The sequence below is a fragment of the Pezoporus occidentalis genome, unplaced genomic scaffold (genome assembly GCF_034315485.1).
Source record: "Pezoporus occidentalis ecotype Australia unplaced genomic scaffold, CSIRO_AGI_Poc_V1 ctg8, whole genome shotgun sequence".
NCBI lineage: Eukaryota > Metazoa > Chordata > Aves > Psittaciformes > Psittacidae > Pezoporus > Pezoporus occidentalis.
Genome location: NW_026916158.1, coordinates 12,143,586 through 12,163,299, shown reverse-complemented (window position 1 = coordinate 12,163,299; position 19,714 = coordinate 12,143,586). Strand labels below are relative to the sequence as shown.

The following is a 19,714-nucleotide window of genomic DNA, read 5'->3' as shown; positions in this document are numbered from 1 at the left end:
TTTTTAGGCTTGTAGCACACCTGCAGGACAGAGAGGTGTTACTTCCCACTTTAGTGAGGGGGAGCAGAAACCAGGGGTGGTGTTAAACTTGCCAGTTATCTAATACTTCTTTCCACAAGCAGCCTGCAAAAGTTAACAGGTACAAATCCTGTGCAGGAAATTCTTGCACAAAGTCTGAGCAGAGACCGTTAGCTTGCACAAGGAGACACATTTTTACACATCTTCCAGTTGCTACTAGCGGTGTGAACACAGCACAGCGTGACTTGACATGGTCACAAAGGTCACCTGTGATAGAAAAGAAACCAAAACAGGTCATTAAATTTGGCCTCCAGGAGCTCAACCATCTTTACCCTTCTCATCATTCAACATTTCACATGTCCTCTATGTCACCTGTATTCCAATAGGTTTACCTCTCACCTCTCCTCCAGTTCCTGGTCCCATGATCCTATAAAAAGATGAAAGGGTTGCCATCTCGCAGTCTTCCTTCTTGGCCAATTCTTGCATCTACCAAAGAATCTCAATGGTCACACTGCTATGTAAAGCCCTTAAACATCAGGAAAAAAAGGTTTCTCCTTTACTGAGCAGCAGGTGAAATTTCTAAATGAGTATCAGGAATCACAGACCAAGATAAAGCAGGAATTTTGGAGTGAAATAACAACACTCTTCCACATCTTGCCAACTCTTGTGTTCAAAGAATATCAGCCGGCTTAAAAGTTAAAAGCAAAAAACTCCAGATCTTACCTTAAACGCTTGTTTCTAGCTTTGCCAAGTTTTATAGCCACTCAGGGCTTGGTTTTTTTTTTTGTGGGATTTCCCCCTACCCCCTCCAATCCATACAAGTGCCATGAGTCACAAGAAATCAAGACTGTTACAAACCTCTTTGTTCGCTATACAGTTTTTTTTTAAATAAAACACCAAACATGAGCACAAAGAGTAAAAAAAGAGTCAACATTAAAACATATTCAATGTATTCCTCTTCAGACAGGAAAGACAGAAGCAAGAATCCACACAGACACAAGATGCGAGAATATTTTTTAATTTAAAACATTAGCAACAATGTCATTCACAACCTTTCTCATCACAGACAAATACTCTCCAAAATGTTAACAGTGCTTCAAGCAAACAACTCTGAATGGTGCAAAGTAAACCAGTACAGACACTTCCAGGATACAACAGTAAAACCACCAAAAATGAACAGAAATCAGAAACTGACCTCAGCCATTAAGGTAGGAAGGGCGATGGGAAAAAGAATAAAAAGTTATGTCCAGTTACACATTTTGCATAGTCATTCAATGCATGAAAATGAAGAAGATAAAAATGGCTGCTGCCAGGATGGAGAACAAAAGGAATGAATTGGAGATGCTTCTAAAACAATCTAACAAGCTCTGGTTGCATCTGCATTCAGAATGTGTGCTACGACCCAGGGGAGGCTGCCCGAATGAAATAAATAAATAAATAAATGGATGGTTGCTGGTTTCTGTTAAACCAGAGTCAGAAGTAATGCCACTGAACCCACAACAATTACAAGTGACAGCAGTCAAGAAACACCTAGACTTGTTTTTAAACTACAGCTTTGAATATTTTTTTATCTTAATTACAATTTAGCTAGGCAGATTAAATAGGACTTATAGTCTACACATGTTTTGGAGACTGAAGATTGAGACTCAGAATGAGAGGTCTACTGGATCCAGCACACTGCTAGGAATAAGAAGAGAAAAGGAAAACAAGGAAAAGTTGTTGAATTCTTCCTCGTTCCACCCTAATCTAAATGTATCATGTGAAAAAGTAAAAATCAGTCTGAAAAAGAAAAACATTACTATTTGCTGTGAAGTCCTGGCTTGCCATAATTCTCATGTTAGATTGTCTCAAACAGCTCACAGTGATTTTTCTTCCTCCATCCTTTTTGTCAAGGAGCTCTCAGCACACCTAACCCCTATTTTAGTACCTAGACACACAGTTTCCCCACCAGCCACTGCCCAGGTTGTGCATCAAGGCCTGGCCCAACACCATTGAGTGCATACAAATTTTAGCAGGCAAAGCCAGATAAATCAGTCAACTATTCAGTACAGTCTGAGTGCAGCTTCTGCATGTTGAAGTTTAAAACAAAACAAAACTCCTCTCCCCACATTAGTCTAAAAAGTCAGGAGTTCATACCCTGCTCCTCCAGATTCATGATGTTCACACACAGCCCATTACAAAAACGGCATGTTCTTAACTGGCCATTTGAAAAAGGAGGGAAGCCACCCTGGGAGATAATAAAATAATTCCTTAAATAGCTGAAGAAGTTTTAACGTATTTTTCAAGTGCTGTATTTTAGACAACCCATAAGCCTCTCCTCTAAGCTGCTCCCTGCATTTCTGACCCACTGGTAGGCAGGCAGTATGCAAGAGTGATGAACTGCAAGGAATTTCAGAAGCTTAGCTGCTACAGTTCACCTATCACAACCAGTGAACAGCTCTCCCCTTTTTCATGTGCCAGCTTCCTAAGTGTGCCTCCCATTAACCAGTCCCACAGCACCCCAGTTTCAGGACGTACCAGACAAATGGTTTGCAAGTGTCCAAACTCCATCCTTAACCCCACGAGACCAGCCATGTTTCCAGTTTAGTAACAAACATAGGAACTACTCTGTTGACCTTCATTTACCCAATGCTTCTAACTAAAAATGTAGTGGCCACCAGATCTGTTTAGTTTATAAAACAGCCCTTTAAGTTCATGAGGTGAGAGGGAAGCTGCTGTTGAGCTTCCTCAGAATGTAACTGGGCATTGAAAAAAAAAAATTAATAAAAATAAAAATAGAAGCAAAGGGATAGAAGCCTTTTGTCCTTTTCCTACTGCCAAAATGAAAGAGCACAAACATACATGGAAGTTTTATTCTTTCACTTTAAATAGATGGTGCATCACTGAATAAATTAGTGATCTCATTTTCAAATCTGTCACTTTCTGGTGAAATACACAAATATTTAAAACCCGGAAGAAGCAAAAAAATTACTGACAGCGTTTTTTTTTTTGTCCAGAACTGGTGGCTCAATAATGACAAGGCAGCTGAATCTGAGAAGCCACTTATTAATGTGCTGGGATGTCACTCTTCTGTGTCAATAAGAGCACAAAGTGCAGGAAGCTTTCCCAGCAGTTTGGCACCATTTAGACTCTACAGAATTATTGCACTAGAATTTCTCTCAATCTTATAAGATCATAAACTGATTAAAAAAAAACCAAACCCCACCCAGCAGTGGGGTTTGGCTCTGCATTAGGCTATATGACTACAGGAAAAACTATACTGGAAAAAATAAAATGCCCTACTCATAACATCATTTTTAATTTGGATTCTCTTCTGTAGCATGTAGCTGCCTGAATTTTGCTATTAAACTTGCAGGTACTAACTGCAAAGAAAACGTAATTATACCTCCCTGCTTCTCTTGAACTCTGTAAGGAGAATTTTATTTTTTATTTTATTTTTGACTGTTTCAATTTATTTTCAGGGCTCAGTAAGATTATATGAAGCAACTTCAGCAACAGCCTCTAAGCAGTGGCCAACACCGTGAACATTTGAGGGTTTTTTGGAATCGGTAAAGGTTTCACACTCACCATTTACTTTTTCTAGAACTAGTATTCTCAAACAGTTTAAAACCCCACATACATATTCTTGCCAGCGCCTGTGACACAAACTGAAATAACACCACTACTCCCCCTCTCACAAGAAAGGCAGGAAAAGCCAGCCCTTACCTTTATACCTGCCAAAAATATAAAAACCCCTTCAGAATGTGTCTGTTAAAGAGATCAGATTATTGGTGTGTTTGCAAGTCTTAAGAAAGCTGAAACACTTCAAGGTGAGATTTTTTTGTTGTTTGGTTTTGGTTTTGATGGTTTGGGATTTTCTAAGGGAGGAAGGAGAGAGAGGCAAATCAATAAATGAGCAATCTTACTAAGCCATTTCCCCCACTCATGGATGGAACTAAGTATTTAAGCAGCCTTTGGCAAAAAGCAGAATTGCACTGTGAGTGCTTTGTCAAGTTAATTTCAGATGGAATGTGAGTGGTCAAGATGAAAATTTCCCTGAAATAAATATAATGGGACATTAACACCTCCTTTACCTCCTTCATAAGAAGATAAAATTTAAATAACACCCTTGGCTTTCCTAAGGGTACGCATTTAATTTTATAGTCAGAAAGTCTGCTTCCTTTAGCCATCTGTAAGCCTGAATCTGTTGGAAGAACTTGCAAAAGAAACATTCAAGAGAAGATGAAGAAACCTGCATCTGCAAAAGTAAAATCTATCATTTCTCTTTCTAAGAAAATGTGCAGGGCACTGGCAGGAGACTGCTTCCATCTCCATTTATTTCTTAGGTTTATGCATCAAAAAGGCAAACCAAAATAATATAAAGCTGGGTTACAACAGATACGACTCTAGTTGTATCTGTTGGAATTTTCTCACTACATCAAAAATAATCTCTCAAATAAAACATTCTATTCTGAATTACACTCACATACCCACTCCAATTCTATACGCGACATGATTTATCTAAGTGGTCTTGACTCTGGTTGAAAACACTGGTTCCCACTTACCAAAGGTGCAAGTATTTCTTTGTGGTCTTCAACAGATGCATGGTCAGAACAGGCAGGAGCTGGGCTGAACCCCAGTTGATGGGCTATTTTTGTTCAACCCTGAAACTTCTGTTTTCTCCGTATACTAGCTGCAAACTCCACCACTAATCTGCATGGTCTTAAGGTATCCTTTAACGTGTACAAAATTAAAACAATGTACATCACCTAATAGAAATTTGCCGTCTAACACTTAAGGCAGCATCAAATGACTTTTTAAATAAACTAAATATCCCATGATGTCCTTTGCTTTTTGGCAGTTCAAGGGCTAGGGGTGCTCTGTGGGGTTTAGATTTTCTTTTTTATTTTATGGGGCTTGGGGCTGGTTAAAAAGGCTTACGGCTTTTTAAGGCCAAGTAAGAGATTTCAGGCCTAACTTGGTATCCTGTGGTAAAAATAAATGTATCCCAGGTCTTTGGGAGGTCGTTCTGAGGCACAGACTCTAAGGTCATTGTAGATCACCCATCTGAAAGGAAAACAAGATTGATTACATTCCATGTGTATAAAAATCATCACAGTTTATCAGGGATTTCTCTGACCCAGACTTCAAGAGCTTAAAATCTAAAATTAGGTACTGCCATAAGAACAAAAGATCAGAGAAATAGCCAAAGTTGGATTACTGGCATAGTCAGGAACTGGAAAGGATGACGGACATACAGAGGAATGTGTAGTTGCAGTTCAAGTGAAGGAAAATCAGATATTCCCAATGCCAAATAATAGCAGCATATAAAATTCACAGCCAAGATCAGTATTGCAGTACTAGCAGTATTAATATCAGCCCATAGTTTGATGGGTTTCTACTGATGGGGAATGAAAAGAAGCTGGGGGAAGCTCAGATCAATGAAGCCAGATACAGAACTGAGGCCGCAAAATGAACAGATTTGGAACAGCAAGTACAGTAGAGTTGATGGTACATTTCAGCACAGACCTCGGCAGTATCACAACTGACTCATCACATCTTCAATCTGTAACAATATCCATTTCTTTGGTGGGAAATGTATACCTGGTAACAACATTAATGTTTGCCTGCCACCCTGCTCTGTAGAGATGCACACTTCAACGAAAACATTTGTTCATCCTTTCGTGTCTCTCCCAATTCCACTCACCTTCCTTCTTTTTTGAGATGACAAACATAGTGGCCACTCATTGTGGATGTTCCCATGTGGCTGATGAACCCAAACAGCTCGTATCCTGTTTAAGAAATACAAATGGGACCATAAATCTTTTATTACTAAAATTACAATATGACTCGAGGGGAAGCTTTCTTTCTAACACTGGAGAAACAGCTAAGCACTCCTAACTTAGATTCTGCATCCCCAAACAGAGTTTCTGTTAAGACTGCAGCATATTCTCGCTTTAACTAGCAGCCAGTTTCACTGTCAAAAATCAAAACAATTCAAATCAAACCCACATAGATCTGTGCATATACAGCAGGGCTGTGATCACAGTCCCTACTAGGAAAGAAAACAGCAGATTTATTTCCAGTTCACAGAGAGCACCACAGAAAGTGCCAGGTACGGCATTCACTCTGCACACAAATTAGCTACGACTGTAAGTGTGATCACAGACCCCTCTTCCTTTTACGTGAAGAAAAATTTTGTGGTTAATGTCTCTGGAGAGCTCAACATTGGTTCTTTCTCCCCACCCATTCATGCCATTCACCCAAATTACCACCAAAAGTAAAAGGGTACCTTCTTTCAGGATATTGCATAAGGACAAGGGCCTGGATTTTGGTGGAGAGGGCTTTCTGGAGCCATTTTACAGTATCATGTTGGTTATCACGATTTCAGGCACTCAGTAAATGGTCTCAGTCTATAAAGGCTAAGTACCACAAAAAAATTATTATTCCATATCTTTTTTTTTAACCTTATGATAATCAATGTTTCCAATGTCTCCAAGAGACTTAAGATTGTTTTTAATGTTATAAAGACCAAAGAAATAAATATTCTTGTATAAGAACAGCAACCACAGAAATAAAACTCAAATTGGCTGTTAATTTTTTTTTTTCCTTGTAAGACCATTGCAGTCAAGGTCAGAAGTACAAGTTCAGAGCATGCTCTGTTGCTTGAACTGGTCACTAAGACACTTCAAAAATCATCATGCGATATACTTATTTCAGAACCATCACTGAGCTTTGATACTCTAATGCTTTTACACTTAAAAGAGGCTCTTTACCTACTTCACAACTTTGCCATACATTAGCCCCATCTTGTGGTTTATTCAGTAGTTGTATGACTGAGAATCTCAAAGAAAAACAAACAAAACCAAACAAAAAGAAACAAAAGAAAATAGCTAAACAGTACATGCAGGATACCAACTATACCTGCTGTATTTAGATTAAGGAACTTTGCTGAAGGAATTATCAAATCTCCCATCAGACCACAAGAGGACAAAAACTCAGGTGAACTGTAACAGCAGTATTATCTTTAGGGTGCTCAGCTTCTGAGGATTTAAACAACCTAGTTTTATTTTGTCTTTTTATCTTAGAGCAATAAAACAAAAAATAAAGCTAGGCCAACAGAGACTTATATGCTGTGGCAACAAGAAACTTTGACTCAGGTTATTCAGTGAGTCCAGGGAGTTTTCTGAGCAAATGCAACCCACAGAATCTTGCAGTGCCACAGAGCTGGACTCAGACCTACAAGCAAGATTGAAGTAAATTGCCTGGATCGCATCCAAAAACCCCACAATAACTACTTTCAAAACAGAAAGGAGCTCTATGAATGGCATAGGTTTGACACAACAACATGATACCCAGTTCTACACTGAAGAAAACTTACTTCCAGACCCATCTTTGACCCTGGGTCCCTCCGACCCCGCCTCTGCAATAATGGCATTAGCATTGTTGTCCATATCCATCATGTCCAAAGCAGGCTCACTTTCTTCCTCGAGTTCAGGGTGGCTGAAGATCCATTCCAGTCCACGCTCCAAATTATTGTTCTGTGAATTAACAAGCAAAAGAGCAGCCTTTAATAAAATCTCTAGCATCATGCTACTGCTAATTGTTCTTTGAAGAGAGGAAGGTTCATGTTCAATAGCATGTACAATTTGTAAGATACATACTCTACTTTCTTGAATACAGTATTCAACAGTCACTCTGCAGAAGCTTGACAGATGGAGAAGAAATCCTCCCACAACTAATCCCTGTGACCCCCAGGTTCTCATCTTGAAGATGCACAGTCTAGACATCCAGGTTGTTTCTCAAAAGATGGTAAAAGAAGCCGAGTTTTTCTCACTCTCCTCCACACTTCAACATTCATGTGAAATACAAACCACCTTCCTTACTCTAACCCAGTCAAGTCAGGCATCCCATGCTTTGGCAGAATAGTTCTATGTGCATCACCCACTAACTGGATTTTTATACACATTTCAAAGGCATCTGAGCATGCACACGTAACAAAGCACATAACATGAAATGAAATCCAAGTGCTACCAGTAACTAACTCCTGGAACTCACTGTTGCCTTCAGTGCTTGAATTGCCAGATTCCTTTGGAAGCCCATGGAAATTATAATTGCAACCATCTCTTCAGGAGGTTGGTTATCTAGCCCAACAGTTCCAAATGCAGCTGCTCCATTGGAAGAAACTTCTCCATATGCAGGTATGACCAATGGCTCAGCAAAGTCTGGAACAAAGAAAGAGACATTCATCAGTTTGTTCTTTTGCCCCACTGAAATGGAAAATCAGCAAACAACAAATAGGACCTCAAAAGCAGTCCCGAAATCAACGTAAGTTTATTTCATTGGACCACTTGGGATTTAGATGCCTGGAAAGCCTTAAAAACAACAAAACAAACATGCATACTACAAAATATCTAGCTGGACAAACTCATACTGAGCCATCTGTAACAACTTGGCACATCACAGAAGTGAAAAAACTACAGGAAAGTAGCAGAGTATGGAAGCAATGATGGCACCGAAGTCGACACTCAGATGATATACATATAGCTGTAAAATCAATTGATTCCATAGCTGAAATACATCAGTTAAGCCCCAGTGAAACTCATCCTGTTTACATAAGCAACACAAAAGCCCATCGTGAAGAGTGAATTCAACCAAATCGAGTTTCCTGGCAAGGAAGTGCTCAGATATACTCAGCACTGAATCATGAGTCCAGACTTTGCATGGATGAAACACAGGAAGTGGAGAACATCTAGCAGCCCTGTCCACCATTAGATAGCCGAGGTTCTAAGTATATCATGAATGCTCTAGCCTGAGCTAGAGGAGGCTGATATGGAAGAAAAGCATCTGGACCACAGGGTTCTTTGTACTTACACTTGATCACAAGTCAGCTTCCCCCTTAGCAGCACGGACCTAAGCAAAGGGCAGAAAACAGAGAGCTGGCCCACATGATCAGTGAGGACAGGAGAGTACTTCTGGTGTAGCTTATATTTGTTGTCTTCTAGGCAGAGGATGCCACACAATGGTAAAGATCTGCATATCCCAGGAACATCTTAGGAAAATCCACTCACACCTTCAGGTTTCCTGGGGTGGCGAAGGTGCCCGTTGTTTCTCTGTCACCCATTATAAAATTTCTACTGACTGCCAAAATATACAATCAAGAGTTGAGTTTAACTTACACCTTCCAATCACTAACCTGGTTCTTCCATGTGTGCAATGATCCAGTTGAAAGCAACTTCAGCACCCAGGTTGCCTGTATAGTACACAGCTTTACGACATGCTTCCAAAGGAAAACCCATCTCTGCCAGTTGCATAACTGAACACTCATCAATATCTAGAGCTAAAAGAAAGGACCTTCTAAAATATAAAAGTCTAATTTTATCCATTATACAGTATTTCTTATTATTCATGGTGCCACATATTACAACACAAATCACAACACATATCACTTGGATTTGTTTTAGTACTACAATAAGCCCACACCCATTAGAAAACAGCCTTGTATAAATCATTTGTTACGGACATTTTTTATAGTATTTATTATGGACTTACTGGTAATCTTTTGTCACCATAATCTACATTAGATCCTTAAACATTTACAAATTCCTACAGGACTTTATTTGCTAAAAGCACTCACCACTGGATTTCAAGGGGTGAAGAAATTAGGGGCTGTGCTTAGCTAGAGATGGCAGCCAAAGCAATCACCTTTCTTAAAGCCAGGATCTTGCAGGTCAGAGAAACAGCAGCTGCTGGATCTAGCAGTCTCCAGTTGAACTTCATCTCTGAATGTCAGGGCTTGACAGCTTCAGCTGAGATTAGAGTCCAGAGGGAGACAGGATCAGGCAGCTGTGACCCTGAGAACTGCAAGATCCCCCTGACGAGCAGCAGACACGGGCAGCTCATATTCTGGCTATGCTGATGTTGCTACAGACTGTTAAAGAATCCTGCACACATGGAAGTAAATGCTGAACAGGTACAAAAATCAGCATGCCGGGCAATACTTCATGCATCTCTATGAGGACAGAGAAGCCATCAGCTGAGCAAAAGCATGAAAAATTTTTAAGCCACTTAAGTACCAGTCTCAGAAAAATGAGATACGTACACTCCATGACATTGTTCATCATGCGACCTGAAAATTAAGAAAGAAATAAAAAACCACAAAAAAACCCAAACAAACAAACAGGAAAAAACTTAACATTAAAGCAAAGTAGATTCATACGGGAAAAACAAATCCATGTTTTTAAAGTCACAGAAACAATTGATGTTTTCTATGCCTCACATCATATTTTTCTATGATGTCATAGAAATGATGTCATAGAAATGTCATATGACATCATAGAAAAATATGATGTTTCTATGCCTCACGCAGGCAAGGCATGTTCATCCTCACATCCCTGATGTTTTTGCTATGAATTAAACCAGGGATGTTTTCTGCCTAGTAATTTCCCTAACTAACCTCAGAGCGAAGTGTCACTGGTATTATAAACTGGTAAGAAATATAGCTGGTGGCTGACCTAAACCAATTTTAAGCAAGAATCTGTTTTGTTAAAAACCAGGTAGATCACCCATACATTTACACTAAATTTAGGTTAGCCCACTGAGCAAGAGGATAAAAAAAAAGAGTAAGCCTTGATAAGGATCCTACAGATAAGGGACAAAATCAAAAACTTGAGAACTCAATTTTTCCATAGCCTTTGCTCTGACACACAATTTCAAGTACGAGCTTCCTTTCACGTATGTACAGCTTGATATTATACCACCACTAGTACAAATATCCAAGCAAATGGGGCAGTCATGTCATGGGAATAGTTGCATTACTGGTTTCCTATTAAATACCGAAGCACCCAAGCTTAAGACATCTGGAGGAAATTGCAGCAACCTGGGTCTAAGGTCGCACTATAAAACCAAGATTTTACTTGCTATAAACCATTTAATCCTCCAGAGAAAGCCAGGGAATGAGGAAGGGGGATAGTCTAATATTCTTGTTTCTGAATATCAGTGAGAAAGAAACAGTACTAAAAGAAAAAAAAAAAAGGCAGCATAGCATGTTAATCACACTCTTTCTGCTCTACAGATATTTTAGTCAGCAGTTTGACATCAGCTGCTTGAGACAGAGCCCTTTTTAAATGACCTGTACAGCCCACATACATCCGGAGAAGTGGACTATGCATGCCTGCACAGCTGCTAGGGTCTGCTGCAACCTAACAAATCTTGAAATTTAAAAATTAGTAAGATTTTGAGTCTTAATCTATCCCTGTAAAGAGGTTTTCTTAAACTGTAGTCCTTTGTGGTTTAAGTATCACTGTACTGTGAATGAATCTATTCTGCAGACATGGCGTGTTTGTTGTCTCACCTTGAACCAAAGTGTTTCAAGTTATTAAAGTAAGCCATGTGACTAAACAGAAAACCATCTTCTCAGAACCACAACACTAAAATCCTACAGCAAACAATCATAGTAACTGACAGATTTTAAAATTCCTTCCAATCAGGGTGGACCATGCGCTGTACACAAGAACTGACAGATTGATTTAGCTACAGTCCCACTTTATCACCAGGTTTCAGACAAAAGTTAGTACAAAAGTACTTAGAAGATAACAGCAGTTTAGTAACACCTCTTCTTATGAAAATGTAAGAAATGAGTGGATTAACACGCCACCCCACTTACAACACCTGTCATGAGACTCAGCTTATTGGTCTGAGACCAAGTCCTTCACACCAGGCCCTGGGAAGTGCACAGTGACTTTACTGAAAGGGAGTGATGAACATGCACTGAAGGTCAATGAATGGTCAGAAGATGTTCCCTACATTTAGCTGATTTTCATAAGTCTAGAGGTGTTCACACACTTCTCTATTCCTTTAAGTCTTACATATCAGTGAACATTCAGTGAAGATGAGCACAAGGACTTTATTCTTAACTAAGGATGATTACCCATGCATATCGAAGACATGAAACAATTCTGCTAGTACAGATGAAGAGATCGTTCCACTGAGCGGCACTACACTATGGCAAAAGAGGCAACCACCACACAGCAGGGTATACGAGACTATAGCCAGTAAAGCAAGTGAAATAATCTATTTCACAAAATAGAGTATCCATCTATGAGCGAATTATTTTGAGATAGTCCAGAACAACAGCAACAATCATAAATCCTGAAAACATCCAAGGAGAAAAGCTGGAAGGATCTAGAGTTGTCTAGTAGAGAGGAAAACAAAAAGCTGTGGGGTGTTGTAAGAGTCTTCAATTATAAAAGCACAAGGGCTGCTTTATTGTTCCTAGCTCCAAAAGATGAAGATTAAAGAGAATCAATATGTGCTAGAGGCAAAGAGGACTATAGGAGAGAATAAGAAGAGAGAAAGTCAGTAAATACCTTTTGGGTCATCAGGAATGATAATGGGAGGAGCAATGTCCGGAAGTTCCTCTTCTCCGGGCTGGAGACCCCTGGCCCGAAGGTGGTTGATATCTAGGAAATCTGGCATGTCTATAGAAACATCTACAAAAGTAGAGAAACAGCCCAAGTTTATGAATCCAGTGAAATGACCTCATGGTGCAACCTACCGCTTCAGAGAGGCAGACTCTGGTACTCAAAGTACAAACACAGCCAGGATTGCCCTCCTGAAAACAGTTATTTGAGAAAGTCAGAACACTAAAGTACACTTTATCTAGGAAGCCAGGCTATATGAAACTGTATTTTAACTCCACAGACCTGACAGATTAGTTTGGGGGAAAGAAGATTCAGCTAGGATCTTTACAGTGTAAACCCAAGACTCAATCCAGGTTCTCATTACAGACCAAAGTGTGTACTTTGTAATCTTGCACATTACTTTGGGCAGAATGAGAAAAAGGTAAATCTAAAAAGCACATACCAAGCTTTTTGGGTATCCAGTCAAGGCCAAAGGTGAATTTCTTTATCTGCACCACTAAGTATTCAGGAAATGAAGCAAACCGAGAAGTCCTGGGAAGCACAAGAAACACAATTGAAACAAAATCACAAGCAGCACAGATTTCAGTATTTCATGCACACTGAGATGAATAACTTGAGCCCTGAGTGGGATCAAGTGATGGATTTTATAAACAAACTTCACAAAGACATTTCCAAGTGCAGTGGAGAAGTATGGCAATACCTTTCTATACATCCATACCCTGAATGTCAGCTCAAACCCTTGCAGACAATTCAGCTTCTAGGAAGACTATAGAAAACAATTAAAAGTAGTATTAAACTTGATCACTCAAGGTGTTTTGAAGCTGAATGTGAGGAAATAATTTCTGAATGACACTTGACTAGAACATCAGGGCACAGGCTCAAAACACGTCTTGGACAGAATAGAGTAAAATTCAATCTGCATTTTATTCACTCCCTTTCTAGTAGCAGTAGCATTGCCCATGACGTATCAGTCCACCCGTAAGGCATTTTATTTAGCAAAGATTGAAAAAGCTGTCATTTGTAGTTTTTCACATGGAAGTGCTGCATAAAAAAAAAAATCTTACGATATTCTTACTCAGCTACTGTAATATTTATCAAAATAGAGGATGACTCAAGTTTAAGGGCATCCCTGATATTTACCCAATTAACAAAAAGTTTAACCTGAACACAGTGTAACATTATATGTACCACCATTCTTTTCCTCTGTGGGTCAAGTACAGTAAATGCATCCTAAATATAAGGTCTTCTTACCATACAATAAGTAACTACTTTCTAAATTCTTCAGAGCACCACCTTACAATTTTAGTAACTTCCTCATCTGCAGCATGAAAAATTATAATTTTAAATAGCAAATTATTCTTCATCTTTCAGTATTTGTAAAGACCTAGAGGATGAAGAACAGCTATATTACAAATTAACCTTGGATATACTTAAAGACCAGAATGTTCTTCCAATATGTTCATGGTTAATACAAAAGCCCTTTAGATTGTTGAATTTTTCTTCACCAAGTGCACTTGTCTCCCAATTTTCAATACAAAGTCACTGAAACTATATCCTAAGACAGCAATGAGTCATTGGTATGCTAAGTGACCTAAAAATATAACCTACCTAGTCACTTAGCAAACCAGCTGCAGAGTGTAATTTTCAACCACTCCTTGCTGCTGACATAAAAATGAAGCCAGATGAGAGACTAACTCTTGTTCTCAGCAAGAAATACTGCCCCTGAGAATTGCACTTATCTCTCTCTGCCGTACTATTTCTTCTTAATGCTTTTTTAAGCCCAAGATGGTTTTGGTTCTTTTATCTACCTCATTATAAACACACAGGGTTTCCTTGTTTAATATGTCCACTTTGTACCATGGCCCCATGTAAGCTACAGCAAACTTATCAGATGCAACCAAACATTGTAGCATACAAAGGAGATGGGTTGAAATCCAAATATAAAAATGACAACATAATAAACCCAAAGTTTTCATCACTTCACAAATGCAAAAGTTTCCATTTATCTAAAGAACTTTCTCAGAAGAAAACACTTTTGTTTGCTTCACCCTGTTTTGTTGTCATACAATGCCCCTCAGCATCCTTAGTGAAATGAGACATTAAGAGACTAAGCACAGAGATACAGACTGTATCTCCTACCACACAGTACAGAGCTCTATGACTACCTGATACATAGGATCCAATTTTAAAACATGGGCAGACAATTAAGGTACAAGCATTTAAAGTTCAAACTCTTAACAACCAGAACACATCACTTCCTGAAGTCTGACGAGAAAAATTTCTTTCCTGCTCAGTTGGTCATTACAACTCCCATCAGGCTTGATCTACACATTACATTTGTGAACTCCAACACTAATATAATACCGAAGTCCGCTATGCCTTTGTCTGTTTCTCTCTGCGTCATGTCCAGGTACCAAAATAACCACACAGCACTACCATACATATTTTTCATAGGCAGCCAGACACACACTTACTTCACTCCTGCAGACTTTGCTTGAAGGGCACTGCTCCAGAAGTCCTCTACATTGCTTGGCTCAGAAAAGGCCTGCAGACACGCACTGAATGGGATCTTGGCACGGACAAGCTCTGGTAGAGGTCTCCTTGTAGCTTCTGCTTCTTGCCTCTTCAATTCATAGGCAATTAATTCATCTGAGAAATACATATCACAGTAATAGCTAAATGAACATTGTCATGGTTATAATGTCCCTCACCAGTCTTATTTTTGAATGTTTTAGAAATGCAAAACCCCACTTATCAATAAAACACTCTATGGCTTTAACTAGGTATCAAATCTTTTTGTCTGCATTGGGGTCAAGAGCTACACTTACAACCACACCTGTTTTTTGAAGGCTTCTGTTCATGGTGACAACATAGAACTGGTAATACTGGGCAACAGGCAATTAAAATCTTGCCATGATAGTCAGAATCCTGTGTTAATGAGAACACCAACTACCTGCTTTATCAGCTCAATATGACTTGGAAAATTATTGCTGTTTGTGACATCTGACTTTCTAGACAGGACAGGATTATATACAATACAGAAAGAATCCTAATACTGGCAAGCTGAGCAGCACTGTTTGTTAAATTCAAAATCTAATATACCTCCTGAGCCATTGCCTGAAAATAACATGCCATTTTATAAGCACAGAATTATCACTGAAACTGATGAACAAAGAATGTAAAGTTCTACAAACCTTAGATTTTCAAGTCAAAATGGTCATTTTAAAACACTGTCCCATTCAAGAACCTGTGTGCTAGGTAAAAAGCAGTAGGTGGAACTGTGTTTTGTGCTATTTCAAAGGATCAGATCAAATAACCAGGATAGCTCCTTCTGGCTTTAAAATATTTTTTTCATTTTGAGATTATGCAGGAAACCAGAGGAAGATCCCCCTTCTCATGCACCTGTGATGTTCCCTTCACTTCCACCTCAGGCATATGTTTATTTTGTTAACCTACAACACTCTTCACCACTGACTGCAGGGCAACCAAGATGTGTCAGTACCTCTCTCCTGCTTCCAAGTCCTCTAGCCTCCTCAGCCATTTTCTCCTTTAAAAAAAAAGTATGCAGTTTCAGGCAGCTCACAGACATGAAAAAAACACCCCTGTATATTAAATTAACATCCGCCACTTCATCCTCCTTCCCACCTCTCCTAAAGCTCTAGATATCCAAATTGTGTATTTTGGCATAATAGACAACAAACTGCCTTATAACCCTATTCTTTATCATCGTGTTAGGCCTTATCATCTGTTGCTAATAAATACAAAGCCAATGTGGCGGGAGTTTTGTGTTGGGTTTTTTGTTTGTTTGGTTTTTTTTTTTGGGGGGGGGGGTGTTTGGTTGGTTTTTGGTGTGGGTTGTTTTATTTTTTGCTTGGTTGGGTTTTGTGAGTACATGCTTGTATATTTGATTCCTTTTTTAGAATTAAGAAGTTTTTATATACTAGTTCACTGCCCAGAACAAAAGAAATCCAATCCTAATGACAATCTTTGGGCACACATATGCAAAAAAAAACAAGGGTAAATAAATTGTAGTATGAGTGGTGTGGCACATCCCTGAGTCAAATCCAGGTTAAGGTCTTAAATCATAAATCACTGACATCTTTATCAAATAAACTGCTGCCATTCTCTGTGATATATTGCTGAGTGGTGACACTTAATGGTGGTCCCACAGCTTGAGGAGAAATTTGTCTGAAAACTTGCCAAGAGCATCTAGGTAGAATCCTTCTTCCCTAATAATATAAGCAGGAACGGTATAGCCACAAACTGATGTGCGGGTTAAATCTTCTTTAAAAAAAACTAAATCAAGTAACTTCCCCAATCAGTTCATTGGTGTGATTTGCCACATGGCCTTGAACCATTCTATCCAGGGAAAGAGATCATACAGTGGTGAGAACTTCATTCCCTCATGACTGAGAGTCACCAGAAGGTCAGTCAATAAACTAGTTGCTTTCCTTACCTTTGTTTGTTGCTGCCTCCATGGCAACAGGTAACTGCATGATATAGTCCACCCTCTCCGTGTAGCGGACCTTTCTAGACTGGCAGCATTGTGTGCGTTCTTCCACCAGAAACCTGAAAACATCACTAGGGTTTTCTGATCCTACAGGGTTCCTCTGAAAGGAAAATCAGATCAGATCATTTAAGTGACAATCATTAAAATGACCAGAGAAGCCAAAGGCTCCTGATTGTTTTATGGCAAGCACAAAGACAACAATCTCGCACCAGATCTGGCAGCTCATGCTGCTGTGATTCTACATGCATTTTACTGCACGTAGAACTCTTACGTCCACAGAGAAGTCCGCAATACACAGCGGTATCTCTCTACACATAGTAACTTTCAGAGTGTGTCCTAATAAATCTGAATGAGTCAAGGTGAACAAAAGAAGATACAAAGGTGGCAGGTTACAATAAAGATAGAAAGCTCAGGTAAACAACATGGAGCATCCTTTCAGCAAACAGAATTTATCCTACCACTCTCAATCTGCACTGAAACAGAACAAGCAACTTGTTCATTGTCCAGATGGGAATGTCATACAAATAATATACCTCCTCTTTATTGTTCAAGTGAATGTCTTATCAGGCAAAAGCCAGAAAATGTCTTCTAACCATCCTATAATCAGTACATGTATTTTGGGATATGGAACACAATGCATGCAAATGTGAATAACTTCATCTAGACTGTAAAATGTGAATAAATACCCTCAATTCTTGGGGGAAAAGGGAAGAAGAGGGTGGAAGGATGGGCAAGAAAAGTGCTTTAAATCAAAACCACATATACTTGTAAATTTGCTTTTCAGAAAGACATCATTAACATGCACAGTACTGACTATTCTACACACAGCATTGAGTTGGAGCTCAGTGGAACTAACAGATTTTATACTGTAATTTTATACAGAAATATTCAACTGACAAAGAGTCACTCTGCTGTGGGAGATGTCCTTCCTCCCATAATGACCCACTGATGTAGAGCTGGGACTTGTAAGAGAACTGGACATGGTAATTAGTTCACTCCCAACTATGATATAAATTTGGAATAATAATAATAGCCAATTCATTAATATTCCAAGACAGACTTCAATGTAGTATGTAATCATAAAATGAACAGCAATTTAAAAGGACAGTCATGTATGTTTATAAATCTTATAGCCTGTACAGTAATGCTTGACCTTTCTATATCTCTAGCTGTTGTTATCAGTAGCACTAGCATTGCGTGTGGTCACACAGAGAAGGGTCTGAAGTAAAGAGAAGGAAGTATTAAAGAAACAAGTGTTTATAAACCAAAATACTTTTCAATCAGTGCCATTTTCTAGGTACCCAAGCTAAAAAAGTATAACAAAAAACCTGAGCCACTCAGCTCTATCCTCATTGTCTAATATAAACAGGGAAAACAAGTAATTCAGGTTCTCACCTCTACTAGATTTATAAGATGTAGGAAAAATTCCAGTGCATCTTGTTGTCTATTAGAGGAAAATTCTGGGTGGCCTTTACTTATAAAAGCCTTAAACATCTGAGGAGCTATTCCATTGTGCTGAGCCTAAACAGAAGAAAGAGAAACCTTTTAAAACATTAATTCCTGGACCAAATATCCCAAAGTTACTCAACTAGATCTATCTAGGACCCATTTCTGCCACTGCAGAAATGGTAGTTTTGGTTTCATCAGGTTTTCCATTTTAATAAACATGATCTGGGAGTTTAGAGTATGTATTATAACATAGCTCCTACAACATTCACTCTGATTTTTCTATGGCATTTGCAAGTTAAAAGAGATTACTCAAGGTTTCCTAAAGGTTAGTAGTTTCCAGAAGGCTAAAGGCTTGCACTGTTTTCTAAAACCTGACTTTTTTTCAGAACCCTGTTCCACCTAAATATATGTGGGCATGAAGCACTTTGGTATGTCAGCTAGCAGCTTTACTCAGGACATAACCTTTCCAGAGATCTCTACAGAATCAAGCAGGGAACAACTAATGTGTGCAGCATGCCTTCCCAGATGGCCTGTTAAGAAGGGATAAGAATTTGCAAGTGTTGGCCATGTTGAAGGACCATAACATACTGCTTTAGTTTCAGTAGGAAACTACCCTGAACTAGAAAATCTTTAGTTTCCAAGTCCTAGTTTTTACTTTCTAACCCTCTATACCATTTCAAGAAGCCTTTGAACCACCCCAAATGGCATCCTAAAGACATAACTAGCTATTAAGCCTTTTAAATAACACAGTTGAAAGGGTCAGAATCTCTTACTCAAATTTGCCCTCATCCTCCATGACACCAAATAATTTTCAAGACAAACCAACCAGAAGTCCAGCCTTTAGGATATTAGAAGCTGTTAAAAACTTGGCCAACCTCATTCTTTACTACAGTTGTGCTACCACAGCAATATGAAAATAGAAAAAGCAGCATAAAATGGAAGGCACATAAAACACACACTAGAAGAGCAAAATTTTACTCTTGGTTTCACCAGGTATTCCTAGATCCACTGAATTCAAAAGTAGGTTCTCGATTTTAATGCTTTTTCAATTTCTGGCAGTACACCAGCAACCACATTAGGCTCAGATGCTCTTTAAAGGCTCTCATAGAGAGACAGTATCAGTATTGCTTGAACAAAGAGATATTCTAGTGATTTCTGAATCTTGGGATACATATATATATATATATATATATATATATATTGCTTCAGAGTCCTCACCTGCCTTTCATCAAAGCTGGGAGGAGGGAGAAGAATGCATAAACCAGCTCAAATTACTATATATCAGGCTTCCTTGTACATCAGAAGCAAAAATATGGCAATGTGGCACATTTGCCCT

At 38.9% G+C, this 19,714-nt stretch overlaps 1 protein-coding gene across 2 annotated transcripts in view; it reads right to left on the bottom strand.

Moving 5' to 3' along the window:
* Positions 1–1,020: 1,020 nt before the first annotated feature.
* USP13 (ubiquitin specific peptidase 13) overlaps positions 1,021–19,714 on the bottom strand; it is a 55,175-nt gene continuing 36,481 nt past the window's right edge. The window contains exons 11-21 of one of the 2 annotated variants that reach the window (XM_062602902.1): positions 18,325–18,450; positions 16,876–17,029; positions 14,894–15,068; positions 12,862–12,950; positions 12,366–12,488; positions 10,100–10,126; positions 9,194–9,337; positions 8,056–8,222; positions 7,379–7,538; positions 5,705–5,789; positions 1,021–5,064 (exon numbers count right to left, since the gene is read on the bottom strand). In XM_062602902.1, the coding sequence (XP_062458886.1) occupies positions 4,971–5,064; positions 5,705–5,789; positions 7,379–7,538; positions 8,056–8,222; positions 9,194–9,337; positions 10,100–10,126; positions 12,366–12,488; positions 12,862–12,950; positions 14,894–15,068; positions 16,876–17,029; positions 18,325–18,450 (1,344 nt within the window). In that variant the 3' untranslated portion in view covers positions 1,021–4,970. Of the gene's footprint in view, positions 5,065–5,704; positions 5,790–7,378; positions 7,539–8,055; positions 8,223–8,871; positions 8,911–9,193; positions 9,338–10,099; positions 10,127–12,365; positions 12,489–12,861; positions 12,951–14,893; positions 15,069–16,875; positions 17,030–18,324; positions 18,451–19,714 lie in introns of those variants that run through there. The other variant, XM_062602904.1, reaches the window with a different exon arrangement.